Below are 27,832 nucleotides of genomic sequence, written 5' to 3'. Positions count from 1 at the left end.
ATGAAGCTAAATTATACAGTACGATTTATTAAAAAAATGATATTTTAAAAAAATATTTTTCTCTCTCCCCCTATGTGTGTGCAAGATTAATTAACATTGATATCCACCCAATTACGTGATATGACTCAAGAAAGGAAAAAAAATACATAATAAAATGAAAAATGATTGTAACCCTAGTCTACCCAGTCTTGAGCTAATCAAAATTGTATGTGAATGGTGGACTAATTTTCTAAAATGTTAGTACACACAAAAATAAAATAAAATATCATAGAAATAAGATAAAGCAGTATAAGACATAATAATGTTTGTTATCGCCAAAATGATAGTGCTTGAACTAGGTTTGCAAGAGTCTCCCCCTTTTATGATGGAAAATATTATTATTTTTGGATTTTAAAAAAATTACTTTCCTCTAAACTCCTCCTTAAATGAAAATCAATTGTAAGAAAAAGGAGTGTAAAATTATATATATATATATATATACTATTTTAATATATGTTAGTAATAAAAAAATCGATTAAATGAAAAAAAAAAAAAAAAAAAACAGCCGACCAAAATTGACAGATGCTTTAGATTTGATTGCCCCAATGAGAGGCAAAGTGCCACAAGCTCTCTTGCAATTGGCAAACAAAACGATTTTCCCTGTCCCGCAGTAACACCAGAACCAAAATCCGATTCAGGAATCTTCACAGATCGCACAAACCGTTGGATCATCGATGGAGTCAGAGATTCCAACAAAATTCCACGACCAATAAATTGACATTCAAAGCTCATTACCGACCATGGAGGAACTCCTGAAATATCAGCCGTCAATATTGCATCAACGGTGACGAACATATCCACGTGGAATGGACTTTCTACCTCTTTGGTATCGTGATCCGCGGGTACTGGTATAATGTCTGTTGAAGGACAGATGCCGCATCCGTACGCTAAATCCATTTCGCGAATCACTTCAAAAAGTTAAGAACTGGTAATTTCCGCGGGGCGATCTTCGATCTGCCCTACTTAGATTTTCAGGTATGGCTTCTCAGTTATAAAGGCGGATGCTTTGTGCTTCTCTTTGCAATTTTACCACTTTTTTTTTTCCTTTTGGCTCTCTATGGATCGTATGCTTGTTTTTAGGGGTGTTTAATGGAAAGATTGAGTGGGATGAATTACGCAAGCTTATGAATTGATGAGTTTAACTGTTTAAGGGTTTTTTTGAGCAAATTTGAATATTTTTGCGAGATCGGAGGCACAGTGGCATATGTAGGGTTTGGTTTAGAAAAGGATTTATGCTATTCTATTTGTTTTGGTAGGGTTTTGGTGGAGCTGGTGATGAGAAATAATTGATTATTCGACTTCTCATTTCTTAGTAAGGTGGGAGTTCCATGAGGGTTGTTTGGTATCAAGCTTTTGGCTGGATTTACTTAAATATTGCCAAACGGTTTTTTGGGCTGGATTTACTTAAATCCTAAGATGTTTATAAATCTGGTTTACCTTTGTTATTTACTAAATATAGGTTTTGTAAATCTCTGTTGCAGTGAGAGGGGAGAGTTCACCCAAATTTTACTGCGGGCTTCTATAATATATAAAGTTGAAATAGAATTTAAGCTGGATTTAACTTGATCTTAGGAGTGCAAGGTATCCCAGCTCCATGGGGGTTGCGTGCAATGTTGCCCTGACCTCTTTATATAAAGTAGGAAGAAGCATCCATTGGTGTGTCCCATGATTTTGTCTAGGATATGCGGAAAAAAGTAACGGCCTTTCTGTATCCATTGCCTCCGCCATCACAAGCATCACCACCACCGTCATAGTTGACGATGATTGCTAGTTGTGAGGATGGACAAAATAAGAGATTGTAGCCCATCTATTATGAGATAAGACTAGTGCAGAGAGGGAGTTGTTTTGACTTTTAGCATGTTGAAATAATAAAAAATTATAAAAGTATGGAATAATTAATTTGATTACATAATCAAACTGTACTTATAGGCGTCTTGCGATGCATTTGTTTATTAAATCTCATAATCTCTTTAATAATAATCCTGAAAAAAATTGCCAAATAATTTATCTAGTTTTGTTTAGTTTTGACAGTTGCCATGCCAAACAATTTTCAAAATTTAATATACTTAGGATTTACTAAATCCTACTTGTAGCCACATGTTTCCCATTATGTTTTTATTGATATTGAAAGATATTATGAAGTTTCATTTATTTGGTTGGTATTAAACTTTCAAATATATTTATGATTGAGCAATGAGTATCGGTAGAAGTATCCTTGGAGTGATTGAAGGATATTTTAATCATACTACTAAAATTAGGTCCATATGAGTTTTGGAAACAATTACAAAACATATTTAAGTGAATATTACCTTAGATGACATTGTGTTGACAACATTGTGAATGTTAATGATGTAGGACTAAGATGCTTATAATGAATGCAATAAGAATTTGCACGATTCTTTGATAAGAGCAAGTATGATTAAAGCTATTAGCAATTTAAAACGATAAGATAAAACGAGAAAAGGGTGCCTACGCTTAGGCTAAACCACTTGTCAAATGCTTGATTTATCAAAATAACGTAGAATATCAATAAAATGTGAATTAAGTAGCTTTCAAACAAAATCCCTATGCTAACAATGATATTAGAAGCATAAAGATCAAACTCAAGTCCTACGATTATTAGGCTCGGCAGAAATAGATGAACAAGACCTTCATTAATTAATCATATCACAAGAACAAGTTAGACAATAAAAATATTAGAAAAAGATGATTGGTAAACTGATGTGAAACCAGAAATTGTTTCTTAGAAATTAATAAAAGTTGGTAAGAATAATGATAATACAATTTTAAGGCTTCTCACAATTGATGCTTCAATAAAGATCTAAGAATTTAACAAAGTCTAGGCAAGTTGTTACCACTAAATTTGCAAGATCTATAAATAACAACCTCAATCAAAAAGTAATGACAATGAATAGCCAACTAGAATCCGGCGGTTAACAAAGCAATCGTCTCACCTTGAGGCTTAAGATCACTCTTCTATGTCTAGGGTTGTCGTAGGAAGAAGAACCACACAAGGAACGAGATCACTTCGAGGTAGACGGTGCCGGCGATCCGTAGTGATGGAGAGGGAGGCGTTGGATGTGGAAGTGGCGAGGAATGTTGACCGTCAATGATCCACTCGTAGTCGGCAAACTGTCGGTCGACGACTTGCACAAGAATGGGGAGGATTCGATCCAAGTAACCTCCAACTGTGTCGTCTTTGTGATCAAATCCCGCGTCGAAGAATGGAGATCGTAGAATGTTGATATTACCGTAGGCGTCGAACACAAGTCCCCATTCAAGTTCAGGATCAACCATGCATGGTGGGATTGAATAGGGGAGAAGAAATAGAGAGGTGGGGACTTGTCGTGAGCTAGGGAGAGGGAGGGAGGCCACGGGTTGGTGGGAATAGAGTGGGCGGGTCCTCCACGGGTTGGTGGGAATAGAGTGGGCGGGTGAGGCTATGGTGGAGAGAAACCAAATCTGAATTTTATTTCAGATTCCAAATAAGAACTGCAGTTTTAATTTCAATTTCAAATTTGAAATTTGAAATTAGAGAAAGAGAGGGAGGGGAATTAAAGAGGCATTTAAGTAGTAATTAAGTGGGGATTGGAGAGAGAAAAGAGGAGGTGGCCGGCCCCACGGGGAGTTGAGAGAGCACTCAGATCCATGACGTGACCTCTCTAGAGAAAATCATGGAATTATCAAATCTGACATTTAATTCTCAGGTTTACTGTTACAGGAGGATTTCCTAAATAACTTGCCTCTAGACACGTTGGAATTATCCCGTTAATTGAAAAGAAATAACACAGGCCAACTTTCCAAATAGCAGGGGATGTAGAATAGGAAAGAAATTAAGGCTTGGGCATGGGATTTCAAATTTTTGAAACAGGTTTGCTGGTGGGCTGAAGTGGGGCGGCTGTGGGAGCGGTTGGGAGGGATGGCCGGTGGCTTGGGTGTGGGTAAGGGCCGCCGGTGGCTAGGCCGGCCGAGGGAGGCCGGCGGTAGAGCTTGGGTGGTGGTGGGGAAATGAGAAGAGAAAGGAATTTCGGCTAAGTGGGGGAAGAAAGGATTGGAGAGAAAAGAAACAAAGAAATTCCAAATGACTAACCTTGAACACCATTCCACCGGTCGAACTCACAAAGAGATCTCCGACGATCTTCTCTTCAAGAACTCACAAAGAGATCTTTAGAGGCTTCATGAACTTACAAAGAGAATCATCAAAATAAAAATTTTCATTTTTCAAAAATAAAGAGCGAATACAATGATAAAGCCTATATATAGGCTATCCGAAAATAAAAGACAAAAGACAACATCGCCCTTGGGCTACAATAAACACAAACTCCCTCATAGGGGTACAAATGAAAAAACACGAAATAAAAATTACATGAATAAAATAAACATCAGAAATAAAGACTCTGAATCATGGCCGTCGCTCGACGACCCCTCCGATGGTACGTGTGCCGGAATCTTCTATGGATGTCCTCATCATAAACCCTTATCACAGTTGGGTTGTAATCCTCCACTGAACGGTGCCAAGTTGTTCTTCTATGGCATCGACAAGGGTGTCCAGAATGCACTCTACGTACTCTTCGATGGTGTTGTCGATGTTCGGATTGACGTCGAAGAAGGTGGAGCGAAGGATGCTAACAAACACTTGTTCGTCGTAGGCGAGACCGTAATCAAGATCTGGATCGGCCATGCATGATCTTTGAAGGTTGAGATGTTGAAGACGATCGTTGATGCTCTCCTTGAAGACTCCTCTTGAGAGGGAGGAGATAATCTTGAGAAATTAAGAGGGGAAAGGGGAGGGAGGTGGCCGCCCCATGTGGGGCCGCCTGGAACAGGACAGGTCTAGGTTGGATTGGTCCAGCCGGCCCCTCATGGGCCGGCCTAACAGATTTACTTAATCATACTTGTAGCCACATGGTCCCATAATGATTTTATTGATATTGTAAGATATTATGAAGTATCATTTATTTGGTGGGTATTAAACTTTCAAATATATTTATGATTGAGCAGTGAGTATCATTAGAAGTATCTTTGTGAGTGATTGAAGGATATTTTAATCATACTACGACCATTAGGTCCATATGCCTTTCTATTAGTTTTGGAAACAATTACAAAACATATGTAAGTGAATACTACCTGAGATGACATTGTGTTGACAGCAATGTGAACGTTAAGATTGAAAATTGATAAAATTAAGAAATATAGAGTGATTTATACTTATATTAGAGAGACAATGAGATTAGCACTAAGTAAAGATAAGATAATGATTTATAGATTGAGGTGATTTGGGCATAAGGAATGGACAAATGGAGGAAAAATATGGATTGGGCAGATCAATTGTCCACATGTAACATGGCTAGAATTTGTGCACATGAATTATTTAAACTAAAGTTAATTTCTTATGCATCATTCGATATGAATGAAAGGAGAAAGAGGGTTCAGAAACCAGCACTAAATAGTTGGTAAAGGGTAATTATGATAATGATTGTGGTGGTGGGAGTTGTTTTTTATTTGAGTGCTTCTTTGTATTCATATTTCTGTTTTGCAAGTTTGAACTACTACATTTCTGCTTAACTTGACCTTTATTTCTGATGTGGATGTTGAGAGAGATATATCCAGCGGTATTATCTAGGTTGTAGTCTTTGGTTGCATAACTCTATTAGGACTAACTCTTTGAGCTTCTTGTTTTCCTTTTCAATGATGTGATAATAATATTTCCATCATTAAAAGTTTTTTTTTCCTTTTCTGTCGGGATCTCCCAAAGGTTTCAGTAATGTAAGAAATCATTGTTTTGTTTAACTCCTTGATTCATAACGGCAGGTTATGGACGCGCCATTCATTTAACTTTGAAGATCTATGGTACCTTGTCTTCAATTTCTGCCATGGCAAAGATCATAGAAGCCTGTGATCATTATCTCTGATTGAGTGACAAATCCATGTGACTAGAAACTCTGGGGTATTTCATGGACAACAGCTTTCTGGCGTCTGTTCGCAGGAATGGTGCTTGATATTCATGTTCCTTACATCTTTCAGCTGAAGTTGGAGGTGTGGTGTTGGACTAAAAAATAATCTTTTTTTCTTTATTAGTTTTAAATTCTAATTTCTTTATGCCTCGATTCTATTATGCACTATTTATGTATCCTATTATTTCCAACTGAGATGTGGTATTGTTCTGCCTTTCTTAAGGAGGATGGTTTCTTGTTTCAAATGGGGAAATATATAGCTGTGCAGAATAGTTATGTTAATGGAATATTTTAGAGACCAATTGAGGGCACTGCTTCATAGGTGTAATAACAGCATTTCTGACATGGCAGAGTCTCAGATTTTCATTGTTGCTGGCCTAACTGCTTCCTTGATTGGAATACTGACATTTGCCTATGCCATGTTTCAATGGAGACGAAGTATTAGCCTAAGCTGGATGAAAGCTATAGCAAGGTCAAAAAAAAATCGGAAAAGAAAGAACAAAGCTCCTGCTGTTGCTCATGTATGGAGCATCGAATCAGCATCTCGTGCTAAAGGATTAAACTGTTGTGTATGTTTAGACTCGCTATCGCCATCTCAAGCCCTCGGGCAAATGATGGCCTCTGATTATTTCATTCACCGATGTGATGTCTGTGGTGCAGCTGCGCACCTGACTTGCTTGTCCAGTGCGCATAAAGACTGCAAATGTGTATCCATGTTTGGTTATAATCATGTAATTCATCAGTGGGCTGTGCAGTGGGTGGTGATAGCAGATAGATCTGAAGAGACTCCTTATTGTAGTTACTGCGAAGAACCTTGCGGTGGATCGTTTCTCGGTGGCTCGCCATTTTGGTGCTGTATGTGGTGTCAACGACTTGTGCATATAGATTGTCATGGAAGTTTAGCCAAGGAGACCGGCGATATGTGTGATCTTGGGCCATTTAAGCGCCTTATTTTATCACCACTTCATGTAAAAGATGTAAATAAAAGTGGTGGGATACTTAGTTCTATAACACAAGGTGCAAATGAATTTGCATCGAACATACGTGGGCATATGAGGAGCCAAAATATGAAGTCCAAGCATGGAACCTTACCTGCCGATTCTTCCAACACTTCCAATTTAGCGGACTTATCTGCTGAAAGCACAGTAAATTCCCACCAAAATCATATAGGCTTTAATGAAAATTTAGAGCATTTAGCTGAGAAGGTTGATACTGAAAATTTGCACCCAACTAGTGAGAATGGTTACAAGGATGTGTTGAAACAATATGCTTTGAGAAGTTATTCTTTCAACCAGAGTAATGATTCTGGTGTGGAAGGGACAAAACTGAAATATGAATTGATTGATTTGCCTCCTGGTGCACGCCCGCTTCTGGTTTTCATTAACAAGAAAAGCGGAGCCCAACGCACAGACTCACTTAAGTTGTGTTTGCGCTTCCTTTTGAATCCTGTTCAGGTCGGTCTTTATATTCTCTCTATTGAATATATTAAAATGCCTTTTCTTTATGTGAACTTGTGGATATTGATGATGGGTGACAATGTTTTTCCTTTCGTATCTACATCCTTAAAGTGCTTGCTATATGAGAACTTATGTTATTTCTGAGCTCCCCATCACTATTATTCTCAAAGTGCTATTTCAGAATTTATATTATTTATGAGCTTATTATTACTTAGTTTTGCAAAATACTAGGCGTTATCTTCTAGCATCAATATGTTTCTGCTTCTTGCCCTATGGTTGAAGTGCAATAGTATGTAACGGCCTGTTAATTTTGTTTGTGATTTAATTCCATCATAGTGAACAATATATATTGTGTTTTTGTGCATGGGCCTAACTTGCTCTTTAGATTTGAAGAAAAGCTTAGTTTATTTTTATTTGCTCTTGTTTTGTACTTACGTGTCTACTATAGAGTTAATGGTCCTTTTGATCAATCTAATTATTTTTCTTAAATGCCATATGTCATTTATATGGTTCTTTAAATGTTTCTATCTCGAGTTGATTTGACCCTTTCTCAATAGTAACTCAAAGTCAAATGATGTAGTATCTAGTAGAGCTAGGTTTATCTACAAGTTAGTTTGATCTAAGTTTATTTGAACTCAATCCAAGCCAAAGTGGTGCAAATTCTTTTTTGATCTCTAGTTTTCTAATGCGGGTTTAATCTTGGGTACAAGGGATGCACAAAATATGCGCAGTTTCATATTTGCAATTCATAAACCTTTAATTTAGATTGCTATTTATTCCCTTAGATGAAATCAAAATCACGCTAAATTCGCATAAATGCTAATTTAAAAGTTGTCTATTAAAAATTTTAAATAAAAAATTAGTAGCATGAAAAATCCTATGTTTCATCGGAAACTTGATAAAAAATTTAGATTGTACCAAATTTGGCAGTAACTAGCCACACGTAAAACCCAATTACTACAATTAGAGATTATGAAAGTGATCACTAAATAATAAATTCAGGCCCCATACTGGTACAAGGAGATAACTTCACTTAAAAATCTGTAATTTGGAATGCCCATCTTAATTTAGAATCAATTTTTTAGGCTGCTATGCTGGACCAATCGATGATAGAAAATTTATATTTATTTGTTTTATGGTTGTTGGTGATAACTTGGTCAGATGAAAAATAAGGAAACAATCTGTGGTGATGATCTAGTGCTGAGGTAAAATGTAGAGCTATGACATAATGCTGAGGTAGAATATAGAGCTATGACACATTCCACAGGTGAGATGATCTGGGTAAAAAAATTTGGAGGAATTTGGATTTTTTACTGTTTGATCTATCAACTTTTATTGTGATATTGCTAATAATTCACTTTCATGAAAGAATCAAACAAACATATTTAGGTTGGATGTCTTTTCATTTAGGATGTTTTGTTGCCTAAGAAAATTTATTATTGACCTTCCTTGCTTTAATCAACTTGCATATATTTTCACCAAATCCTTGTGACCACCTCAATTTCAAAACCATATAGCAAGAAAACAAAATCTAACTGATAGTATTCTTTCTTCTATCATATATATAAGGTCCTTCTATTCAATAAAGGAACAAAGTTTTCTATCAAATCCTATCAAAGTTACTAAAACAATCTTTGTTTGTACTGTTTTATACAAGTGTTACTTCATCGGAGTGAACTTGGTTTAAAACTGGAAGATAAAATATTAGTTGGGGAGATCAACTGTGTGGATTTGTCTCATTAAAAGATTTTTTTGAGCTTCATCCACGTTTGAAAATTTTTTGGAGCTTATGAGAAATTATCTTTTCTCCCGTGACCTGTCTATACTAATTACCACTTTTTCCAACTTAAGGTTTAAGTTGCAACACCTTGTAAATATTTGTGATTCTCATGTTAGGTATTTGAGTTGAGTTCAGCCCAGGGACCTGAGCATGGTTTACAGTTGTTCAAAAAGGTGCGTCACTTTAGAATCCTTGTTTGCGGTGGCGATGGAACGGTTGGTTGGGTTCTTGATGCAGTAGATAAGCAAAACTATGAATCTCCTCCACCTGTTGCAATTCTTCCTGCTGGCACTGGTAATGATCTTGCAAGAGTTTTGTCATGGGGAGGTGGTCTTGGTGCTGTCGAGAGAATGGGAGGTTTGTGGTCTGTCTTAGAGCAGATCGAGCATGCTGCTGTCACCGTTCTAGATAGATGGATGATAACGATAGAGGATTTACATGCGAAGCATGTCCAACCACCACGATTTATGAACAACTATCTTGGTATGTAATGTTAATCTTCTTCTCTGAGCTTTTTATGAAATTTCAGCACCGTAACTGTCCTGTGCTGACAGGAATTGGTTGCGATGCAAAAGTTGCTCTTGAAATTCATAATCTTCGTGAAGAAAATCCAGAGAAGTTTTACAACCAGGTATTTAGATTTCTTTTGCGTTACCAGTTTTGCAATTTTCTTCATTTTTAACCTTCCAAGACGCTTATGATAATACAGAATAACAACTTCTATGGAAATTCTTCAGTGGTATATTTTAATTAGTAGCTGTTACATTTAAAGTTGATGCAAGGAATCAGTTTGGCTCGTATTGCAATAGTGAATTAGTCCATACATTACGACTAAGAGACCAAAGTTTGTCTAGTCTTCTATAAAGTTGACCTTTTTTAATTTGTTCAATCGTGTTGATTACTGTATGGCTAGTTGTGCAATATTACATTTACAGAACTTTCTAAGCATTCTTGTCAATTGAATTGCATTCATGGTTATGATGATGCTGAAGAATTACATTCATTTTGGACTTTTGGCTTTTTGTATGTTCATTATCTTCTAATAGTAATGTTAAGTGTGACTTATTAAAGGGTCCCTAAACTTTTTAGCTGTATCTACACATTAAATTTGAATCAGTTTTTTCTTTGGACGGAAATTGGTGGAGGGAAGCTTTCCATCAATGCATCCTGGATTTTTAAGGTTCAATCTCTTTAACTTGAGTTGTATTTAAATAGTGAGATTGACCCTAAAAGTTCAAAAAGCCTAAAGGTTTTCTTTTATCAATTTCCATTCAAGGAATGGCAAAGCTAATGTTGACCAAATTGGTTCAAATTTGGTAATTCGTGAGACTAAATTAAACGCCTAAAAAAATTGGTGCTGAAGTGAACACACCATGTCTTCACTATCTCTATCATTTAATCACAAGGTTAATGCAAGGTGATTAAAAATGATGAAGCAAGGAGGACAGTTCTTGCCAATTGTTTATTAGTTTTTTTTAACTGACACTCTTTACTTGCATAATTGGAATGAATAGCAGAGAATTGGACAATGAAAATGATATTTTTGACCGAGAAAAAGACAAATCTCATGGCTATTGTTAGCAAGAATACTGCTTAATATAAAAAATGTACAACTGTGGGACAATGAAGTGCCTTTGAGATGAAAGCTGTGAATTAATATTTTGGGCCAGGTGGAGAAGGGAAGGTAAGCCAGCAATGTTTGTAAGATATTCCCAAAGATTCAAGTAAACCAAGGATGGTACTAAATCAATGGTACTAGAGATTCCAAATGAAGATCAGAAGATCCATGGCTTGTGATGATAGTGATGAACAATGGCTGCATGTGATTTTACTGCATATTGTTTTCTTTTTTAGTACTCTTTTTTATATTTTGGGGGCTTGTCTGTAGTTCTCTTTTTTTTGAAGTTGCTTTCGTCCAATTTTATGCTTGCTCCTTAGAACATCTCGCTTATTTAAAAGCTAAGTTTGGCTTCACAGAGTCCCAAAAAGATTTAATACGGCTTTCTTACTACTTTTTAAAGCAGCTTTTTAGTACAAAATTAAAAATTTTTGTACTAGAAAGCTGCTTTAAGAAGCAGAAAGAAAGCCGTCCCAAACGAAGCCTTAATCTCTTGTTACAATTATATGTTTCACTCCTCTTGCCTATCTGTCTACATATTTCACGTACTTTATGGTTTAAGTTGCGCTTATCTACTTCTACAACTCAAATATTGATCTGATTAATGCAGTTTTTGAACAAGGTGCTCTATGCACGAGAAGGTGCCAAATTTATCATGGACAGGACATTTGCTGATTTTCCATGGCAAATCAGACTAGAGGTTGATGGCACTGAAGTAGAAGTTCCTGAGGTCTATTTCAACCTAATTTTTTGACGTATATGTTTGTGAATATATCATGGCTCTCCACATCCATGTTCCCAAGTCGACTTGAACTGGATAATATACTAACAAATTAAAGATACAAGCACCATATTCGCTTTCACTTCATAAGTTGCTTTATTTTTGTGATAGAATTTGTTTATATTTACAAGTGCTTGTATGTCCAAAATATCAATCTGCAACAACAATAAGCTTTTATCCAACAACAACCCCAATCCGCATGTGTAAATTTTTTTGGGTTCTAAATAAGTGGGCCTATATTATGCTTTAAAAGACTGAATTAAGTAGTCTTTAATTATATTTATAAGTATGGAAAAGACGATTTTATATTAAATCAAATATTCTAGAGTAGGGATAACTGAGTTAAGCCGATTCGGGCTCGACTAGATAAATGACTGAATTGAACTCGATGAGCTAATGAGTCAAGCTTGAGCTAGCATTGATTCGAATCGTTAGCTCATGAGGATTTTCATTAAAAAAAGAAGCTAATATAAAATGCATTTAGGATAATTTTGAATTTAACAGTAAGTATCAAGTTATTAAAATTATTTAAAAACTTTATCACTTTTTTTATATCAATTTCTTATTATTTTTTCTTTAATTTCTCATTTTTTATTATTTTATTGCAAAAATTACTTGTATTAAAATTATTTTCTCTTTCATAATAAATGAGTGAGCTCATGTCTTGAATCAACCTTATAGAATTTGAGCCCGAGCTCGAGCTCGAGTTTGAGCTTAAACTTGATTAATTAATCAAGTTCAAGTTTAAGTTAGGAGTGGCTTGAACTTATGCTTGTCTCATTTATGCCCCTATTCTAGAGTCTCTTTTATAGTTTGACCTTATGCCCATATTTGAGATCTATTTTGTTTAGTTGAAACTTGAAAGTATTTAGACATGAGTTCTAGAAGTGGGTTCCATTGAATTGAGTTTTTTTTTTTTTGCAAAAATCCACTCCTTAAAAACCCAATTCACGTTGTTTAGGTTGCATTTTTTTAGCCATCATTCCATGAGTTTTATATTATTTTTGTTAGTAAAGTAAAGCAGATAGAAAATACAGCAAATAGTAGAAACAGAGTAATGAAGCTCAGCAATATTTCCTCTTGCTCTTTCAACTTAAAAACGTATTACAGCACAGTGAAATACTTATATAGTAAACTTGGTAGAGACAAGCATACAGAGGTTGTTATAACAACCCATGTGCGCATACACCCAATACGAATATTCATTTCTAAAGTAGCAGTAGCACGTGCAGCACACGACCGTGAGCACTCATTGCTTAACACGCCCCGTCAAACTGAGGAAGCGTTGGTTGTAACCAGTTTGCTACAGAGGAATTTAAATTGCTTGATAGGTAAAGATTTTGTGAAGAGATCAGCAATTTGATCCTGGGTAGCCAAATGATGAACTATAATTTGCTTAGTTTGAATACAATGCCGGATGAAGTGACAATCTACTTTGATATGTTTAGTTCTGGCGTGAAAAACAGGATTATTGGCAAGCGCAATTGCTGAAGTATTATCACAGTATAAAGGTGTAGGCGCTGTTGGAGGTGAGTTGAAATCAGAAAGTAATCTTCGAAGCCAAATGATTTTAGATGCAGCAGTGGCTAAAGCACGATATTCAGCTTCAGTCGAGGATCGAGCTACTGTGGATTGTTTCTTTGCTTGCCAAGAGATGATAGATTTGTCAAGAAAATTACAATACCCGGAAACAGATTTACGGTCACGGGAGTCACCAGCCCAATTTGAATCAACATATCCATGGAGAGAAAGTGAATCTCGATAAAATGGAAGTCCATGAGTAAGCGTACCATTGATGAATCGAAGTAAGCGTTTTAGTTGTTCAAAATGAGATTGTAGTGGGGTATGCATGTGTTGGCAAATTTGCTGAACAGCAAAGGTAATGTCCGGACGAGTTAGTGTTAAATATTGTAAGGAACCGGCGAGCTGACGGTATAGAACCAGATCAGGGAAAATTTGTTGAATGCCGACATCTGAAGCAGATTTGGACTTACTGGGAGTGGAAACACATTTGCTGTTGTCCATACCAGCCTTCTGAAGTATGGACCGAGCATATTGAGTTTGGTTTAAATGTACCCCATAAGAAGTAATAGTCACCTGAATCCCGAGAAACTGGGAAAGAGATCCCAAATGCCGCATGGAAAATGTAGTTTGTAAACTGCTCAGCAAGCTGTCTATTGTTTCTTGATCATTGCTGGTCAATAAAATATCATCCACATATATTAAAATGTAGAGAATTTTAGAGTTGGATCGAAACACCATAAGAGAAGGATCGGCATCACTGAATTCAAAACCAAAATTCTGAAGATGACTGGACAATGTGGCATACCATTGTCGAGGTGACTATTTTAAGCCATAAATGGCTTTCTTGAGACAGCAGACATGATCTGGATATATTGAATCAACAAACCCCGGAGGTTGTTTCATGTAAACGCGACCAGGAAGGGATCCATGAAGAAACGCATTTGAAATATCCAGTTGAGCAATCGGCCAAGAATGATGGATAGCCACAATAATAAATACTCGAACCGTATGCATCTTTGCCACGGGACTGAAAGTTTCCTGATAGTCTAAACCAGATGCTTGATTAAATCCTTGTGAGACCAAACGGGCCTTGTACCGAGCAATTTTCCCATCAGAGGTGAGTTTGGTACGATAAATCCATTTGCAACCAAGCACATTGTGAGCTTCAGAAGAAGGAACAAGATCCCAGGTTCCTTGTGACTGCAATGCTTGAAATTCAGTGGACATCGCCTTTCGCCAGTGCTCTATTTTAAAAGCCTGCACAAAATTGGTAGGATCTTCTGGATAGATGAGATGAGTAAGATTGAAAATATGCTTTGGTTTTATGATGCCATGCTGTAGACGGGTAACCATAGGATGATTACGTGGAATTGATGAAGACTGGAAAGATGGCTGAGACAGAAGTGGAGTATGAACAGAGAGGGAGTTAGATGAACCATTAGGAGAACTGGCTGAATATGTTTTTGATGAGGGTGTAGATGACACCGAAGGCTGATTCGAAGAAGGAGAGGAATGAAATGTAGGAACAAGTAGTAATGGTGGAATATGACTTGGAGACTGAGATGGTGCCGTAGAATTAGATGATTGAGAAAAAGGAAAAACGAACTCATTAAACACAACATGACAGGATATGTAAATTTTGTGTGTAGACAGATCTAGGCACCGATAACCTTTCTGAAATGAAGCGTAGCCAAGAAAAACACAAGGTCGAGAGAATGGAGAGAGTTTGTGAGAGGCATAGGGACGAAGCCACGGATAACATAAACACCCAAATACTTTAAGATGATCATAGGATGGGGCTGTCTTATAAAGAAGCTCATATGGAGATACATTGCATGTATTGGATGAAGGCAATCTATTTATTAAATAAACACTAGTGAACAGAGCTTCTACCCAAAAATAGTGAGGAAGATGAGCAGCAATCAACAGGGAACGCAAAGTTTCACAGATGTGGCGGTGTTTACGTTCAGAAACACCTTTTTGAGATGGTGTATAAGGACAGGTATACTGATGAAGAATGCCATGGTGTTTTAAAAAGGTTTGAAAGGAATTATTCAGATATTCCCCTCCACCATCTGTTCGCAAAATTTTTATAGGAGTTTGAAATTGACAATCAACCATCCGTTTGAACTCACAAAATTTTGAAAATGCATCGGATTTCTTTAGGAGAGGATATACCCAAGTATAGCGAGTGCAATAATCAACAAACAAAAGATAATAACGGTAACCAGAGGCAGAATTTGTGGGAGAAGGATCCCATATATCGGAGTGTATTAATGTAAAAAACTCATTACAACAACTTGATGAAGATACAGACGGAAGACGATGGCTCTTTGGCCAATCGACATACATGACAGACAGACGAGTTTGCAGTTTTGCAAATAACTTAAATTTTATTAGCTAAAGAAGATAAAGTGTTGAACGCAGGATGTCCCAACCGGTGATGCCACAGATCGGGAACGACTTGAGCAGAAACTAAAGCAAGGGATGGGAGCTTGGACGTTGACGCTGAAGAGGAGGAAACCGGATATAGCCCATTAATACATGGTCCCTGAAGAAGAGGCCGCTGAGTCTTCCGGTCCTTGATAAGATAGCCAGAAGAAGTGAAAGAAATGTCACAATCATTATCATTAGCTAAACGATGAGCATAGAGAAGATTAAAGGAGAGATTTGGAACAAGATGAAATTGAGACAATCGAAGGCTACCTGCCGGAGTGGGTAGGATACCTTTACCAGTATTTTGAATCGGAATGTGCTGACCATTTCCGAGAATAACCTGATTTGATCCACTGTATGATTGAGAAGATTGAAGAAGATTTGGATCAGAGGTTAAATGAGATGAAGCTCCACTATCCAGAAACCACTCAGTTGCCGGCGTAGAATTGGCAGACGTAAATAGAGCAGAATTTGGCGGATCATTAGTGTACTAGGGGTCATGGCGATACCAGCAACGGACGGCGCTGTGACCCGGTTTGCCACATATTTGACAAGCAACAAACGATCGAGTGGAACGACCACCACGACTACTGGGGGAGGTAGCTGGAGATGATTTTGCCAGTGGAAGTGATCGTCCACGAGAGTTATTAAACCGTCCATGGCCACGACCGCGAGAGGCAACGAGTGCAGTAGCAGAGCTGGTGAGCTGAAGCGAATTTAATTCGCGTGTGACCTCATGTGCCAAATTCAATACTTCACTGCACAATAAGGTGTACAGGTCATCGAGTGACAATGGCTGAAGATTCGTTCGGATGGCTGTTTTAAACGCCTAATAGGTAGCTGGCAAACCATTCAAAGTGTGATGGCTAATTTCTTCTGAATCAAGCGTCAGGCCAGAGGCGGCTAAGGAATCAACCTTATCTTTAATTTCCAGCATATAAGTTGTCATTGACTTGTCTTTCATGGTAAGATGCTGCAACTCATTCCACAATTGCATAATGCGTGATCGAGTCGACGACTGAAGCCGTTTGGCTATGGTATTCCAGATTTCGGTACAATGTTCAAGATCTAACACATACGGAAGAATAGCGGGTGAAATAACAGAATAAAGTGCTGCAGCAAGATTCTGATCAATAAGAACCCAAGAAGTGTATTGCGGATTTAAGAGAGGAGAACCGCTCGAATCAGAAACAAATTTCTGTGGACATACAACAGTTCCATCGAGAAACCCCTCACAGCCATTGGCACGAAAAAGTTTGGCAACTTGTGATTTCCAGGTGGGATAGTTTTCCGCTGTCAATGGACTAGCAACTATGTTCTTCACATTGGACATCAAGAACTTTAACTGGGATGGAATAGTAACATCCAACATCCCTCCATTTGCGCCAGCTTTGTCTGGCTGAACAATCGACGACGCAGATGATGAACTCATCAGGAATCACTGCTCTGATACCATGTTAGTAAAGTAAAGCAGATAGAAAATACAACAAATAGTAGAAAACAGAGTAATGAAGCTCAACAATATTTCCTCTTGCTCTTTCAGCTTAAAAATGTATTACAGCACAATGAAATACTTATATAGTAAACTTGGTAGAGACAAGCATACAGAGGTTGTTATAACAACCCATGTGCGCATACACCCAATACGAATATTCATTTCTAAAGTAGCAGTAGCACGTGCAGCTGCACACGACCGTGAGCACTCATTGCTTAACAATTTTGCTATTAATGTAATGAAAGTATTATTCTAACACATCATTCTTTTAATGGTATATTATTTTATTATCACTACTATGCATAAAGCCTAAATTGAATATGATTTCAGAGTCCTCATTAATGAAAATCGCTTCTGACCTTTGTGTAAGGTTTGTTTAAAAAATTATAACATAAACTCAGCTTTAGAAATACATTCCAATCATTTTAGCCCGATTAAAAAAAGAAGTAAGCCTATTTCTGATAGATTTTTTCATGAAGATAACTTGCCATTTGATATAGTTTATGTTTGGCTTAGTCAGGTGAATGAATTGATGAAGAAGGGACAGTGGTGTTTAAGCTCTCTTTTTAGAGATGTTAAAATGGTCTGAGAAACGGTTTCACTAATGTGATGCTTGGTGGGGCTGAGGAAAACTCAGAAGGCGGCCTTCGAAAATGTTTTTAGCCTGAAAAAACCTGTCTGATAATATTCCTAGATTTCAGAAGGCCCTATGAGTTGCATAGGGTCAACTTATAGATCAATTCAACAATGAGATGTGGAAAGCTTATGGAGAGGTGGTTATAAGAGTTCTAGGAGGAAAGATCAGAAGTTGGATTTCAAATGTTTTTATCCTGAAGAAACTTTGTTAAGAGAGTCTAAGGTTTTGCAAAATTTGAATAACTGCATTTAAAAAAAAAAAACGTTTACCTTAGTAGTTGTCTTTGGCCATTGAGAAGGAATTGAACTGTTCTTTGTGTGGCTTGAAGCTTTCCATTCCGTATACCTTACCTGTGAAGGCATTATTGTGTCCAAGCTAAGCAGTTTAGTTCTTGGGTCAACAGTTTGAGGATGGTATGTAGTCTTTTTACCTTTCTCTTTTCAACCAGAGTGACTGGATAGGAGTAGAGGAGAGAAGGTCTTCTACCTTTAGGGTAGGAAGGATAAAAAAACCTCTTTTCTTAGATTGGAAGGGAAATGTAAGAAATCAAATTGTCTGGTTTTTACTTTGAAAGGAGCGGTGGGTGCTTAATGAGAGACTCTTTGAAAAATGGATGGGTGAAAACCAAAAGAAGTCTAAGAATGGGCAAGTAGAGTAACAGAACGTAGTGAAGTAGAATGGATACTGCATTATCTCTGTTGACTTTCTGGTTCAGAGCCTCTCTGCTCCAACTTGCATGCTGTAACGAGCTTCAGGACGTCACCACTAACAAGTCAACAATTTGATTTTTATAAATGATTCAAATTTGAATTTTCCATAGAAAGGCTCATTACTTCTGTTGATTTCTTGTACAAATAATGCTTCGTTCTGAAGTTTCTATTGTTCCCTAATTGTTCTGCAGGATGCTGAAGGTGTTCTTCTTGCCAATATTGGTAGCTATATGGGAGGAGTTGATCTGTGGCAAAACGAAGATGAAAATTATGACAACTTTGATCCACAATCGATGCATGACAAGGTCCTGGAAGTTGTTAGCATCAGCGGAACATGGCATCTTGGAAAGCTTCAGGTAATCATTCTAAAGTTCTCCAGTGTGACACTTTTTCTTAGCCAGCTTTTGTCAAGATTAATGCTTGGACGGCTTTCTTGTTTCCTCTTAAAGCAGCTTTTTAGTACAACAATTAAAAATTTTGTACTAAAAAACTGCGTTAAGAAGTAGTAAGAAAGCCGTCCCACACTAAACCTTATACTCACGATTTCTTATGATACTTGATTTGTGGATTGGATGATTTGGCTTGAGATTATTATTCTCTTCCATTTAAGGTTGGACTTTCTCGAGCAAGAAGGCTGGCTCAAGGACAATCTATCAAGATTCATGTCTTTGCTCCCCTTCCAGTTCAAGTAGACGGTGAACCTTGGGTTCAGCAACCTTGCACGCTAAGCATATCACATCATGGTCAGGTGAGCCTTAGTTTTTGCAAGCCTTTCATATCATACCGGTATAATGCACATGTAGAAATCATATTAGCTCATGTATGGAAAATACACACTTAAACTCCAAAATATAGTTCATATTAACAACTTGTGATATCTATTTCCTGCTAGTTTTATTTCTATGTTGTGGAGGAATCTCGAGTTTGAATCCTGTAGCAACTTGTGATATCTATTTCCATTGTGGTTATTGCAGAGACTTGCAATCTATATCGTGATTTCGTTTCTTGTAATGTCTTGGGTGTTTATCCTGATGACTGGCAGTTGCCGACTATGCTGAGAACTAGGAGTTGCTTATTTTGCTATGCAAATGAACTGAACATTGACTTTGAACTGCGATTCAACTTTTGAGAATTTGACTTTTATTTTGATGATATTCAGTAGAATGAACTGAAATCTGATGCATGTTCAGAAATTTTCGATCTTAGTAAAACATTTTCAGTTTTCTTTCAATCTTATGTTCTTTGCAGTTCTAATTCCTTAAAGTGCATTCATTGTAGGAGTGGTTGACTATCAATTTTTTGTGTTAGTCATCTTCGTCTATATAATTTGATTTAGATTTTATGGATTTTAGTCAAATTAGTTGCAATCAATTTTTTGATTGTGTTGTTAATTTCACAATTTTTAAAATATTCATGTTATGATTATTCGACAAAATTTATGTTGACTGTCGACTACTAATGCAACCACTCTACTTTTCTCATCTAGGATTTGGGACCTAGCAACGGCAGTGTTAAGAAAGATAAACGTTGACCTAAAAAAACTTGGTTATAAAATATTAGAAATGATTTTTCTTTATTATATTGAAATGAGAATTTGACATTTAACATGACACAATAGAGAAAAAGGATTCATGTAGCTGACCCCACGTAGTGGGACAAATATTTGATGTTGATGTTGTTGTTGTTAATTTCAATCCACTATGCGTTTTCATTGCCTGAAATTTTCTTCTGAATTTCTTCGCTCCAATTACCATGACTTTACTATTAGACTTGATTTTAACATCTCATAGATTTCTGATGACTACATTCTGCAAGGCTTAATAATTGTCTTGTTTCATTTGCATTAGGCATTCATGTTAAAGAGAGCAGCTGAGGAGCCTCTTGGTCATGCTGCAGCTATAATCACTGATGTACTTGAAAATGCAGAAACCAATCATGTCATTACTGCTTCACAGAAGAGAGCCCTTCTTCAAGAAATGGCACTCAGGCTTTCATAGTACCCATTTTCTTCTATACAAATTGAGCTTTTTTTTAATCTGTTTTACTTCCAGTTTCAGGTCATGTATCTGTTTTTGACCACATCATGTAAATATTTTGATCACATTTCAGTCTACTCTATCAGATTTTTTTGTGTCCATTTTTTTGTGAGCAGAGAATGATTGGCTTTTTACTGCTGATAGCATGATGAATTTTGTTTCAGTTTCTCACTTTTTTTCATTTTATTTTTGGTTGGTTTGATGAATTTGGAAAGCAGATTAGAGAAATTAATTCATTTATATAGGCGTTGTTTGGGATAGCTTTATTAAGCAATTTTTTAATAAAAAATTTTAACTTCTAAAATTTTTTTTATAAAAAATTGCTTTATAAATCAATAAATTAAAAAATCGTCTCAAATGAAGCTACAATTTGATAGTTTTTTTTTCATCAGATTTGAACTGGAATATCTTCATTTAAACAGCCTGGTTTGGGAAATTAGCTGTTTTTGTTGATTTGACTAAGGTTTTGTTTGGGACAACTTTCTTATTATTTTCTAAAGTAATTTTTTAGTACAAAAATTTCTAACTAAAGAAAATTTTGTGCTGAAAAATTATTTTAGAAAGCAGCAAGAAAGTTGTCTCAAACAAAGCTTAAGAAGTTTAATTTATGGCATTTCTTGGGGAAAATTGAGCATAAAAGCAACAAGTGGATCTCTTATTTCTCTCTCTCTCTCTCTCTCTCTATGCATCCTTTCTCAATAAATTATATATATATAATTGAGTTAATCTAACTCGTGAGTTGGCTTGAACTTGACTTAATAAATGACTCATGAGTTGAAATTAACGAGTTCATGTCAAGCTTGAGTAAGCCTCGACTTATTAGCTTGCAAGTTTGCTCTTTTAAAAATATTGATAATAAAAGTATTTCAAATATATAAAATTATAATCCCTTTAGTATAAAATTTTTAACAAATTTTCATTGTATTTTTCTTTCTTATTTCAAGTGATTTTTTTTTAGTTCTCAATCAATTTTTTTTAAAAAAATTTTTTGCTACCATGTTATTAATAACTATCAAACAAGTGATTTTCTTTCTTATATTTTTATTTTGGTCAAATACATTTATAAGATATATAAGGTGTGGTGCTTTAGTTTATGTTTACAACAAAAAATAATTTTAATTGGTTAGATGTTTATTACAATAATTGAGAAGATAAAATAATAGAGGAAATTTTTACAAGAAAGCTGTTAGAATTACTAAACTAAATATTTGGTATATAATAGCATTTATAATGGATGTGGTATTATATATCCTATCTAACTATATATATATATATAATAATAATAATAATAATAATAATAAACAACCAAACCTTACTCGCGACTAACAACTAGCCACACTCTGGTTTCACCAGGATGCTGCTTGCTCCTGCATCAATGCCCATGCTTCAGCCATGTCTTGGTAGTACCTCCCACCCGAATGATCTACCTACCTCACCCGCAACCAGTAAATCATGCTATCCTGACCTTCTCTTCGGAAAGAGCTTACTTTTGATGGCATGAGCTTGTGAAGTCCCACAGCTCTATTCTCTTTTCTTTCAGAAGGGAATTGGCTGCCTTCATTCATTCCTATCCCATCCTTAGGTCAATCAGCGTAATCCCGAACAGCCCCTTATTTCACAGCGGATCTAGCGCCTTATGTTTGGCCTTCAAAGAGATGATTCAATAGCAGTAGCACCAGTCATGAACCCAAGAGCTCCAACTCGTACTCATAGTTAAGCAGCGGCAAGACTAACAGGTGCGACCGATATTGGTTGAATCACAGACCAGACAGACAAGCATTGGCCCAGAAAGCCACCAACCATCGAAGCGTTAAAATAATAATAAATTAATATTAGTGATATCTCTGATATAATTTAAAATTTTGAGTGCTATGTAAATAAATATAAAAAATTAGGTATTAGATATGTAAATAAATAAAAGTTTTTTAATATGTATGTAAATTTTCCCATCCTAACAATCTATTACTTAAAGGGGAAAAATGTAAATTACCATAAAATATTGTGATGAGAATTAGTGTTCTAATAATTAATATATTAAAACACCTTAACCACTTTCCTCTATATAGAAAAATTGAATATAAGTAATTAATAGAAATAAACAACATAAATGTCCCTGCCTAATTGCATATTTGAAAATAATTCAAAAAAAATTACGTCACCTGAATTCCACACCCAGGTTCACCCGCTTCTCAAAATCCACGTGGCATGCTATTTTAAGTGGCTTCGAACGCCAACGGTCTCTTCTCCATTCAAATAATGCGAGCAGCTTACTCCTATCGTTGCACTGATTCGACCGTTAGAAGTCCCAGAACGCTCGCTCTCCTCTTTCTTGATTCATTCCGAATTCGAAAATCCTAGAAAAGAAATCTCAATCAAATCCCTAATTCTCCATCACGGCCTCTGCAGATCCACTCTACCGATGTCGACTCCGATGAGAACCCCTCGCCATTCTCGTTCCAAATCATCAGATTCCTGTAAGTTTGCCGAGAACTTGCAACCCAATATCCCCTTCTCCACGCCGTCGAAGAAAAGTACCCCGTCAAAGAAATCGGCCAGCAGGTCGGCGACAAAACCTAGAAATACCGCACTTTTGTCTCCTCCGCCACCTCTGCCGCAGCGTGAGAGGAAGTTCGTCATCGCTAAAAAGAGCAATTCTACAAAGCAGGCGAACGATGTCGACGCGAAGAAGCGACTGGAAGCCGCTTATGAGAAGCTACGTGCTTCCCAAGAAGAGTTCTTTAAAAAGGACATAGTTCCTGTGCTCAGGGTCGAAGAGTCCAGGAATGAACAGAAGAAAGAGGAGGAGTTTAAGAAAAGTGAGATATTGGAGAGGAAGACGAAGAGTATGGTGATGGCGGAGGCGATGAGTAGCATTCCTGAGCCAGGTGCAGGGAGGGTGAAGCATCTTGTGAAGGCTTTTGAGACTCTTCTTACGATTTCGGATGGGGAGGAAAGTGGAAAGAATACATTGATGGATTGGCTGTTGCCTAAGCTGCCTCGAAAGGTTGAGCAGAGTAACGGGGGGCCGTCTTCACCTAGTTTTGATTCCGTTGAGTTTTTCACTGCTAGAGGACATGAAAGAGAAACGAGGCTCTGCTCTTCTTTGGATGGCCTTGATGGAAGGTAGTGATTGCTCTTGCTTTGTTAATCTGAAAATTTAGTTTTTTTTTTAATTACTTTTTCCCATATCAAATTTCTTCATTATAGATTGAGTTTGGCCAGTAGAACATCTGGAGGAGGCCAGAGGAGTAGACGCCATGTAAGAACCTTCTCCAAGTTTAGTAATTTCTATGTTGTGGTCTAATGACCATTTCTTGATTTTTGTTTCTCATGAAATAAATAATTTTTGTTTTTTGGAGTTATTAGGAATATCGGTGGATTGTCTTCTGCTTTCTTTAACTTTGGTTATTCTTTTATTTATTTATTTATTTTTTTTGTGATCTTTTTAGAGCCTCGACTCCTCAAGGAAGGGCTGGAACAAGAAGCTTAAGGTGACAAACCAGCAGCCTTTCAAGTTGAGGACTGAGGTATTCCATCAATTATGAGTAGTTTTTTATATTATTTCTTTCAGTGAAAATTATGCAGGAGCTATACCAAGTTAATCATTTTAGTGTGGATGAATGAACTGATATCAAATTCATGTAGCCTTTTAGATTAAGGATTGTTTTTTAAAAGTAGTTAAAAGCCCTAGATGAATAGCGCCCCATGACAGTTTTTAATGCATTATATTAGTATAGCTAACTGTTCTACTGTTCTGAACTTTTGGATGAGCAGCATTCAGCTTATTTTATAGCTAACAGAGATTCTTTCGGGTGTCATCTCTTAGGAAATCATTAAAAAGTTTCAGTAGCAATCATACATTCATTGAATCACTAAGTCATTTAAAAATATTGTACGTCCACATACCATATAGGTAACTCACTGGCACCCAAACAGGTCCACCCTAGTGGAGCTCGCAGCATATGAGCTCTTGAAAGGATCACACAGAGATACCTATATGGGCATATAAGGAACATGGCACATGAGAACATGTGTCGCGGTCTCAGTTTTATGGCAGCTAGTTGGGGAAGTGGCGATAAGTTCACAAGTAGGATCATACTTCACCTGCTTCCATGTATTCTTGGCCTCTACGAGCTTGGCCATCTTCACTGCAGATGAGGCTCCTAAAGAGGTCTTTGTTTGTTGGTCAGTTGGGTCCTATACCACTAGAGTCATCCTTATGTATAAAGTAAAGGATCAAGAAGAGGTAATTCTTTATCCATGAAGCTAAGGGGAACCTCGTTATGGCATTCCCATGTTCTAGTATACAAGACAAACTCCTTAGTTAGAGCTAACATCTCGAACTCGATGGGTGACCTATGAACTTGCTCGTGGTCAAGTGGATCCTAATGTTGATTGAGATCAGCGACATGCGGCCCCCAGACATAAATTTCTCAAAAATAGAAAGTAATCCTTCTTACCTCCATCGATCACTTTAAGCTAATAATGAGTGATTAAATTATAAGCATTATTGCTCAAAAGGATCATACAACATTAGCTTGTAAGATTGTTATAAACAAGCATCAAATAAAAGTATCCACAAAATGTGGATATGTGATGATATGATAAAGCTATGCAATGTGTGAGATGATTCTACTAGATCATACAATTATAAATATTTTAGTCCTCACAATATAACAATGTAATATATTGCGTTCACGTTAGAAGTGTGAGTATAAGAATTATGGGTGATAAAAGTGATTCACCTATGCTATGTTTTAACACCTACACTTGCATGCTTTACATTAACATCTTCTCTAAGTTTGGTGAGGAGGGATCCTTTTGTAATTCTTGTCTACTACTTGTCAATATTATTTCAATTGGGTTAGGCCTCATAATTTTTTTCTATTTGAGATTTTTAATGCAAAAATTTCTATGACCCCTATTTTATTTTACTTATTTGATCATGTGTCCATGTGAGTTTTTGTTAATAATTCGGATTATGAAATATATTTTTGTTTTGATTCAATTTTTAATATGCAACAAGGCCTGACACCAAAAAGATTATGAAATATCGCCTTCATATATTTTTACACATACAAGGAGATGAATGAGTGGTCAATATGACCATTTTAGCTTGTTCTCTTTTTTTTTTTTTAATGTGCAAAAAACGATTGTTTGGAAATCTTTGCCACTAAGATATATTCTTTGAACAAATATTACATTTGTTACAGATAAGAGGGAGGGTTAAAGAGGAGAGATTTGTGAAGAAGGTGACTGAAATGTTGCTAGAGGAGGAGAAAAAACGTATACCAATTGCACAAGGTGTTCCATTGACAATTGATGAGCCTGAGGTGACTCCTTTCTCTTACTTTGCTTAGTAGGGATTCCAACTCATTAAACAAATGTTATGTTCTGAACCTTTTATTCCCTTAGGATGCTTCTGATTTCCTTAAATTTACTAATTTCTTGTTAGAATAATTCTTTCATAGTAACGACGATGAATTTTTTGACCTTTCTGCGATTTTGTATTTATTTTATCATCTTATTTGATTTTCTCAAAGCCTTATTAAAATACTGACAATAAAAACCATAACTTGATTGAAGAAGAATATTTTTCCTGAATTATACATTGTTTTAATATAATGACAACCTTCAAAGCATGATAGTCTTTCAAAATCTCCTGTGTTTATGCTACAAATTACATTAATATTCTACATTTTATTGCTTTCTACTCTTAAAAATAATTATATGGGAAACTACTGTGCAATATATATCGTTTGAATTTATTTTGTTTACTGCTTTCAATTTAAATCTTTTGACCGTTTCCTTTTTTTATTTAGTGCTTGATCAAACCCCCTGTAAAGGAGTGCACTGAACCACTTGACATTGTGCTTCATAGCGATGTTCGTGCGATTGAGCGTGCAGGATTCGATCAATATGTAAGTTGTTCTTGATCCTTAATAATGTCATCTGCATGAATATGTTTCTAATTTTCTTATAATTATTGCTAGGTTATGGAGAGGCTAGAGTTGGCTAAGCAGTTTAAGTTGGAAAGAGAAAGAAAACAAAAGGTACATGCTTTATTGCTTTCATTTACTATAAATGCAAGCTATATAAGGATTTATCTGACGTTCTTTCTGCAGATGGAAGAAGAAGAGGAAATAAGGAGGTTGAGGAGAGAACTTGTGCCCAGAGCTCAGCCCATGCCTTATTTTGACAGGCCATTCATCCCCAAAAAGTAAGCATGCAATCAACTAAAAACCTAAACAATTATGCTAGCTTATGAAGAGCAAGATGTGTATAATAAATGCAAATTTTCTGAGAATCCACTTGAAAGCAATAATTGTCATGATCCCATGACAGATATTATTTTCCAAGTGCTAATCCTCCCAAGGTTTACTAAGGTTTCTTTTGAGACGGCTTTCTTATTGCCTCTTAAAGCAGCTTTTCGGTACAAAAATTAAAATTTTTGTACTAGAAAGCTGCTTCAGTAAAAAGTGAGAAAGCCGTCCCAAACGAAGCTTAAGGTTTCATTTAGGACCGTTTTTTTTAATGCTTCTTAAAGCAGTTTTTAAGTATAAAAATTAAAATATCTATACTAGAAAGCTGCTTTAAGAAGCAGTACAAAAGCAGTCCCAAATGGAGCCTAAATCTAGATTTGGAGGATTTACTAAATTGTACATGTGTAAAACTTGAATATTATTTGGCATGATAACTGTTAAATCTTGAGGAATTGTTTCTCTGTTTATTTAAGGATTTAAGTCTTATGAGAAGGATTAAATCCTTAGAATCTACAAAATTTTATGAATGTGAGATTAAACAAATTCTATATTTAATCAATAACAGAGCTGAAACTTGATATTAACCTAATTCTTGCTTAAAACCTTCTAAATTTTACTTTCTCAGATGATGATTTGTTTAAACACAAGATTTAAACATTGGCTTTGTTTCCAGGGTTTCATTTACTGTATTTGTATTTTCTTAGAACTGAACCACTGTATATGACAACTTTTATCAATTCTATAAGAAGAAATATAGACTGAAGCCCGGTTTCTCATATCACATCTTGAGATGTTTATAAAGAAACCATTTTATAGGGATGAGCACAACTCAATGTAATATGCATTGACTCAAACTCGATCTCGGCTCATTCAAACTCATTATGAACCCGAGCTTGGATAAAAAACTTGAGCTTGATTAATAGCTCGACTTGATTAATCATTAATGGTATGACATAGGTAGATCAATGCATATATTTCTTGGCTAAAAGTAAACCAAGGATTTTAATATTTCTTTTTTTTTTTTACCTGGTATGATGAGTCAACTAGTCAAGTCTAATTGAGCGTGAACATGAGCTCATATATCACACAAGTTTTTAACCTG

The 27,832-nt window shown here is 36.2% G+C and overlaps 2 protein-coding genes across 2 annotated transcripts; both read left to right on the top strand.

Annotated features, from left to right (window-relative positions):
• Positions 1-868: 868 nt before the first annotated feature.
• On the top strand, positions 869-20,630 carry LOC110115943 (diacylglycerol kinase 1). The gene is made up of 9 exons (XM_020849361.2): positions 869-1,014; positions 5,851-6,075; positions 6,217-7,447; positions 9,347-9,713; positions 9,785-9,861; positions 11,459-11,578; positions 18,623-18,787; positions 19,042-19,179; positions 20,279-20,630. The coding sequence occupies exons 3-9, from the start codon at positions 6,269-6,271 to the stop codon at positions 20,426-20,428; spliced, it is 2,196 nt and encodes a 731-aa protein (XP_020705020.1). The 5' UTR covers positions 869-1,014; positions 5,851-6,075; positions 6,217-6,268; the 3' UTR covers positions 20,429-20,630.
• Positions 20,631-22,886: 2,256 nt separating this feature from the next.
• Positions 22,887-26,691, top strand: LOC110115945. Its single transcript, XM_028695172.1, has 6 exons — positions 22,887-23,590; positions 23,675-23,726; positions 23,917-23,994; positions 25,681-25,800; positions 26,290-26,388; positions 26,461-26,691. The coding sequence occupies exons 1-6, from the start codon at positions 22,887-22,889 to the stop codon at positions 26,689-26,691; spliced, it is 1,284 nt and encodes a 427-aa protein (XP_028551005.1).
• The last annotated feature ends 1,141 nt before the right edge of the window (positions 26,692-27,832 follow it).

This window comes from Dendrobium catenatum, unplaced genomic scaffold, assembly GCF_001605985.2.
Source record: "Dendrobium catenatum unplaced genomic scaffold, ASM160598v2 fragScaff_scaffold_621, whole genome shotgun sequence".
NCBI classification, from domain to species: Eukaryota; Viridiplantae; Streptophyta; class Magnoliopsida; order Asparagales; family Orchidaceae; genus Dendrobium; species Dendrobium catenatum.
The sequence above is the reverse complement of the archived record's forward strand: the minus strand, read 5'-3'. Positions and strand labels throughout refer to the sequence as shown.

Coding starts and splice junctions, on each gene's coding strand:
- LOC110115943 (XM_020849361.2), top strand. CDS start 6,269: ATGTTAATGGAATATTTTAGAGACCAATTGAGGGCACTGCTTCATAGG. Junction 7,448..9,346: donor TCCTTTTGAATCCTGTTCAG/GTCGGTCTTTAT, acceptor TTCTCATGTTAG/GTATTTGAGTTGAGTTCAGC. Junction 9,862..11,458: donor CAGAGAAGTTTTACAACCAG/GTATTTAGATTT, acceptor TGATTAATGCAG/TTTTTGAACAAGGTGCTCTA.
- LOC110115945 (XM_028695172.1), top strand. CDS start 22,887: ATGTCGACTCCGATGAGAACCCCTCGCCATTCTCGTTCCAAATCATCA. Junction 25,801..26,289: donor TGACAATTGATGAGCCTGAG/GTGACTCCTTTC, acceptor TTTTTTATTTAG/TGCTTGATCAAACCCCCTGT. Junction 26,389..26,460: donor GTGCAGGATTCGATCAATAT/GTAAGTTGTTCT, acceptor AATTATTGCTAG/GTTATGGAGAGGCTAGAGTT.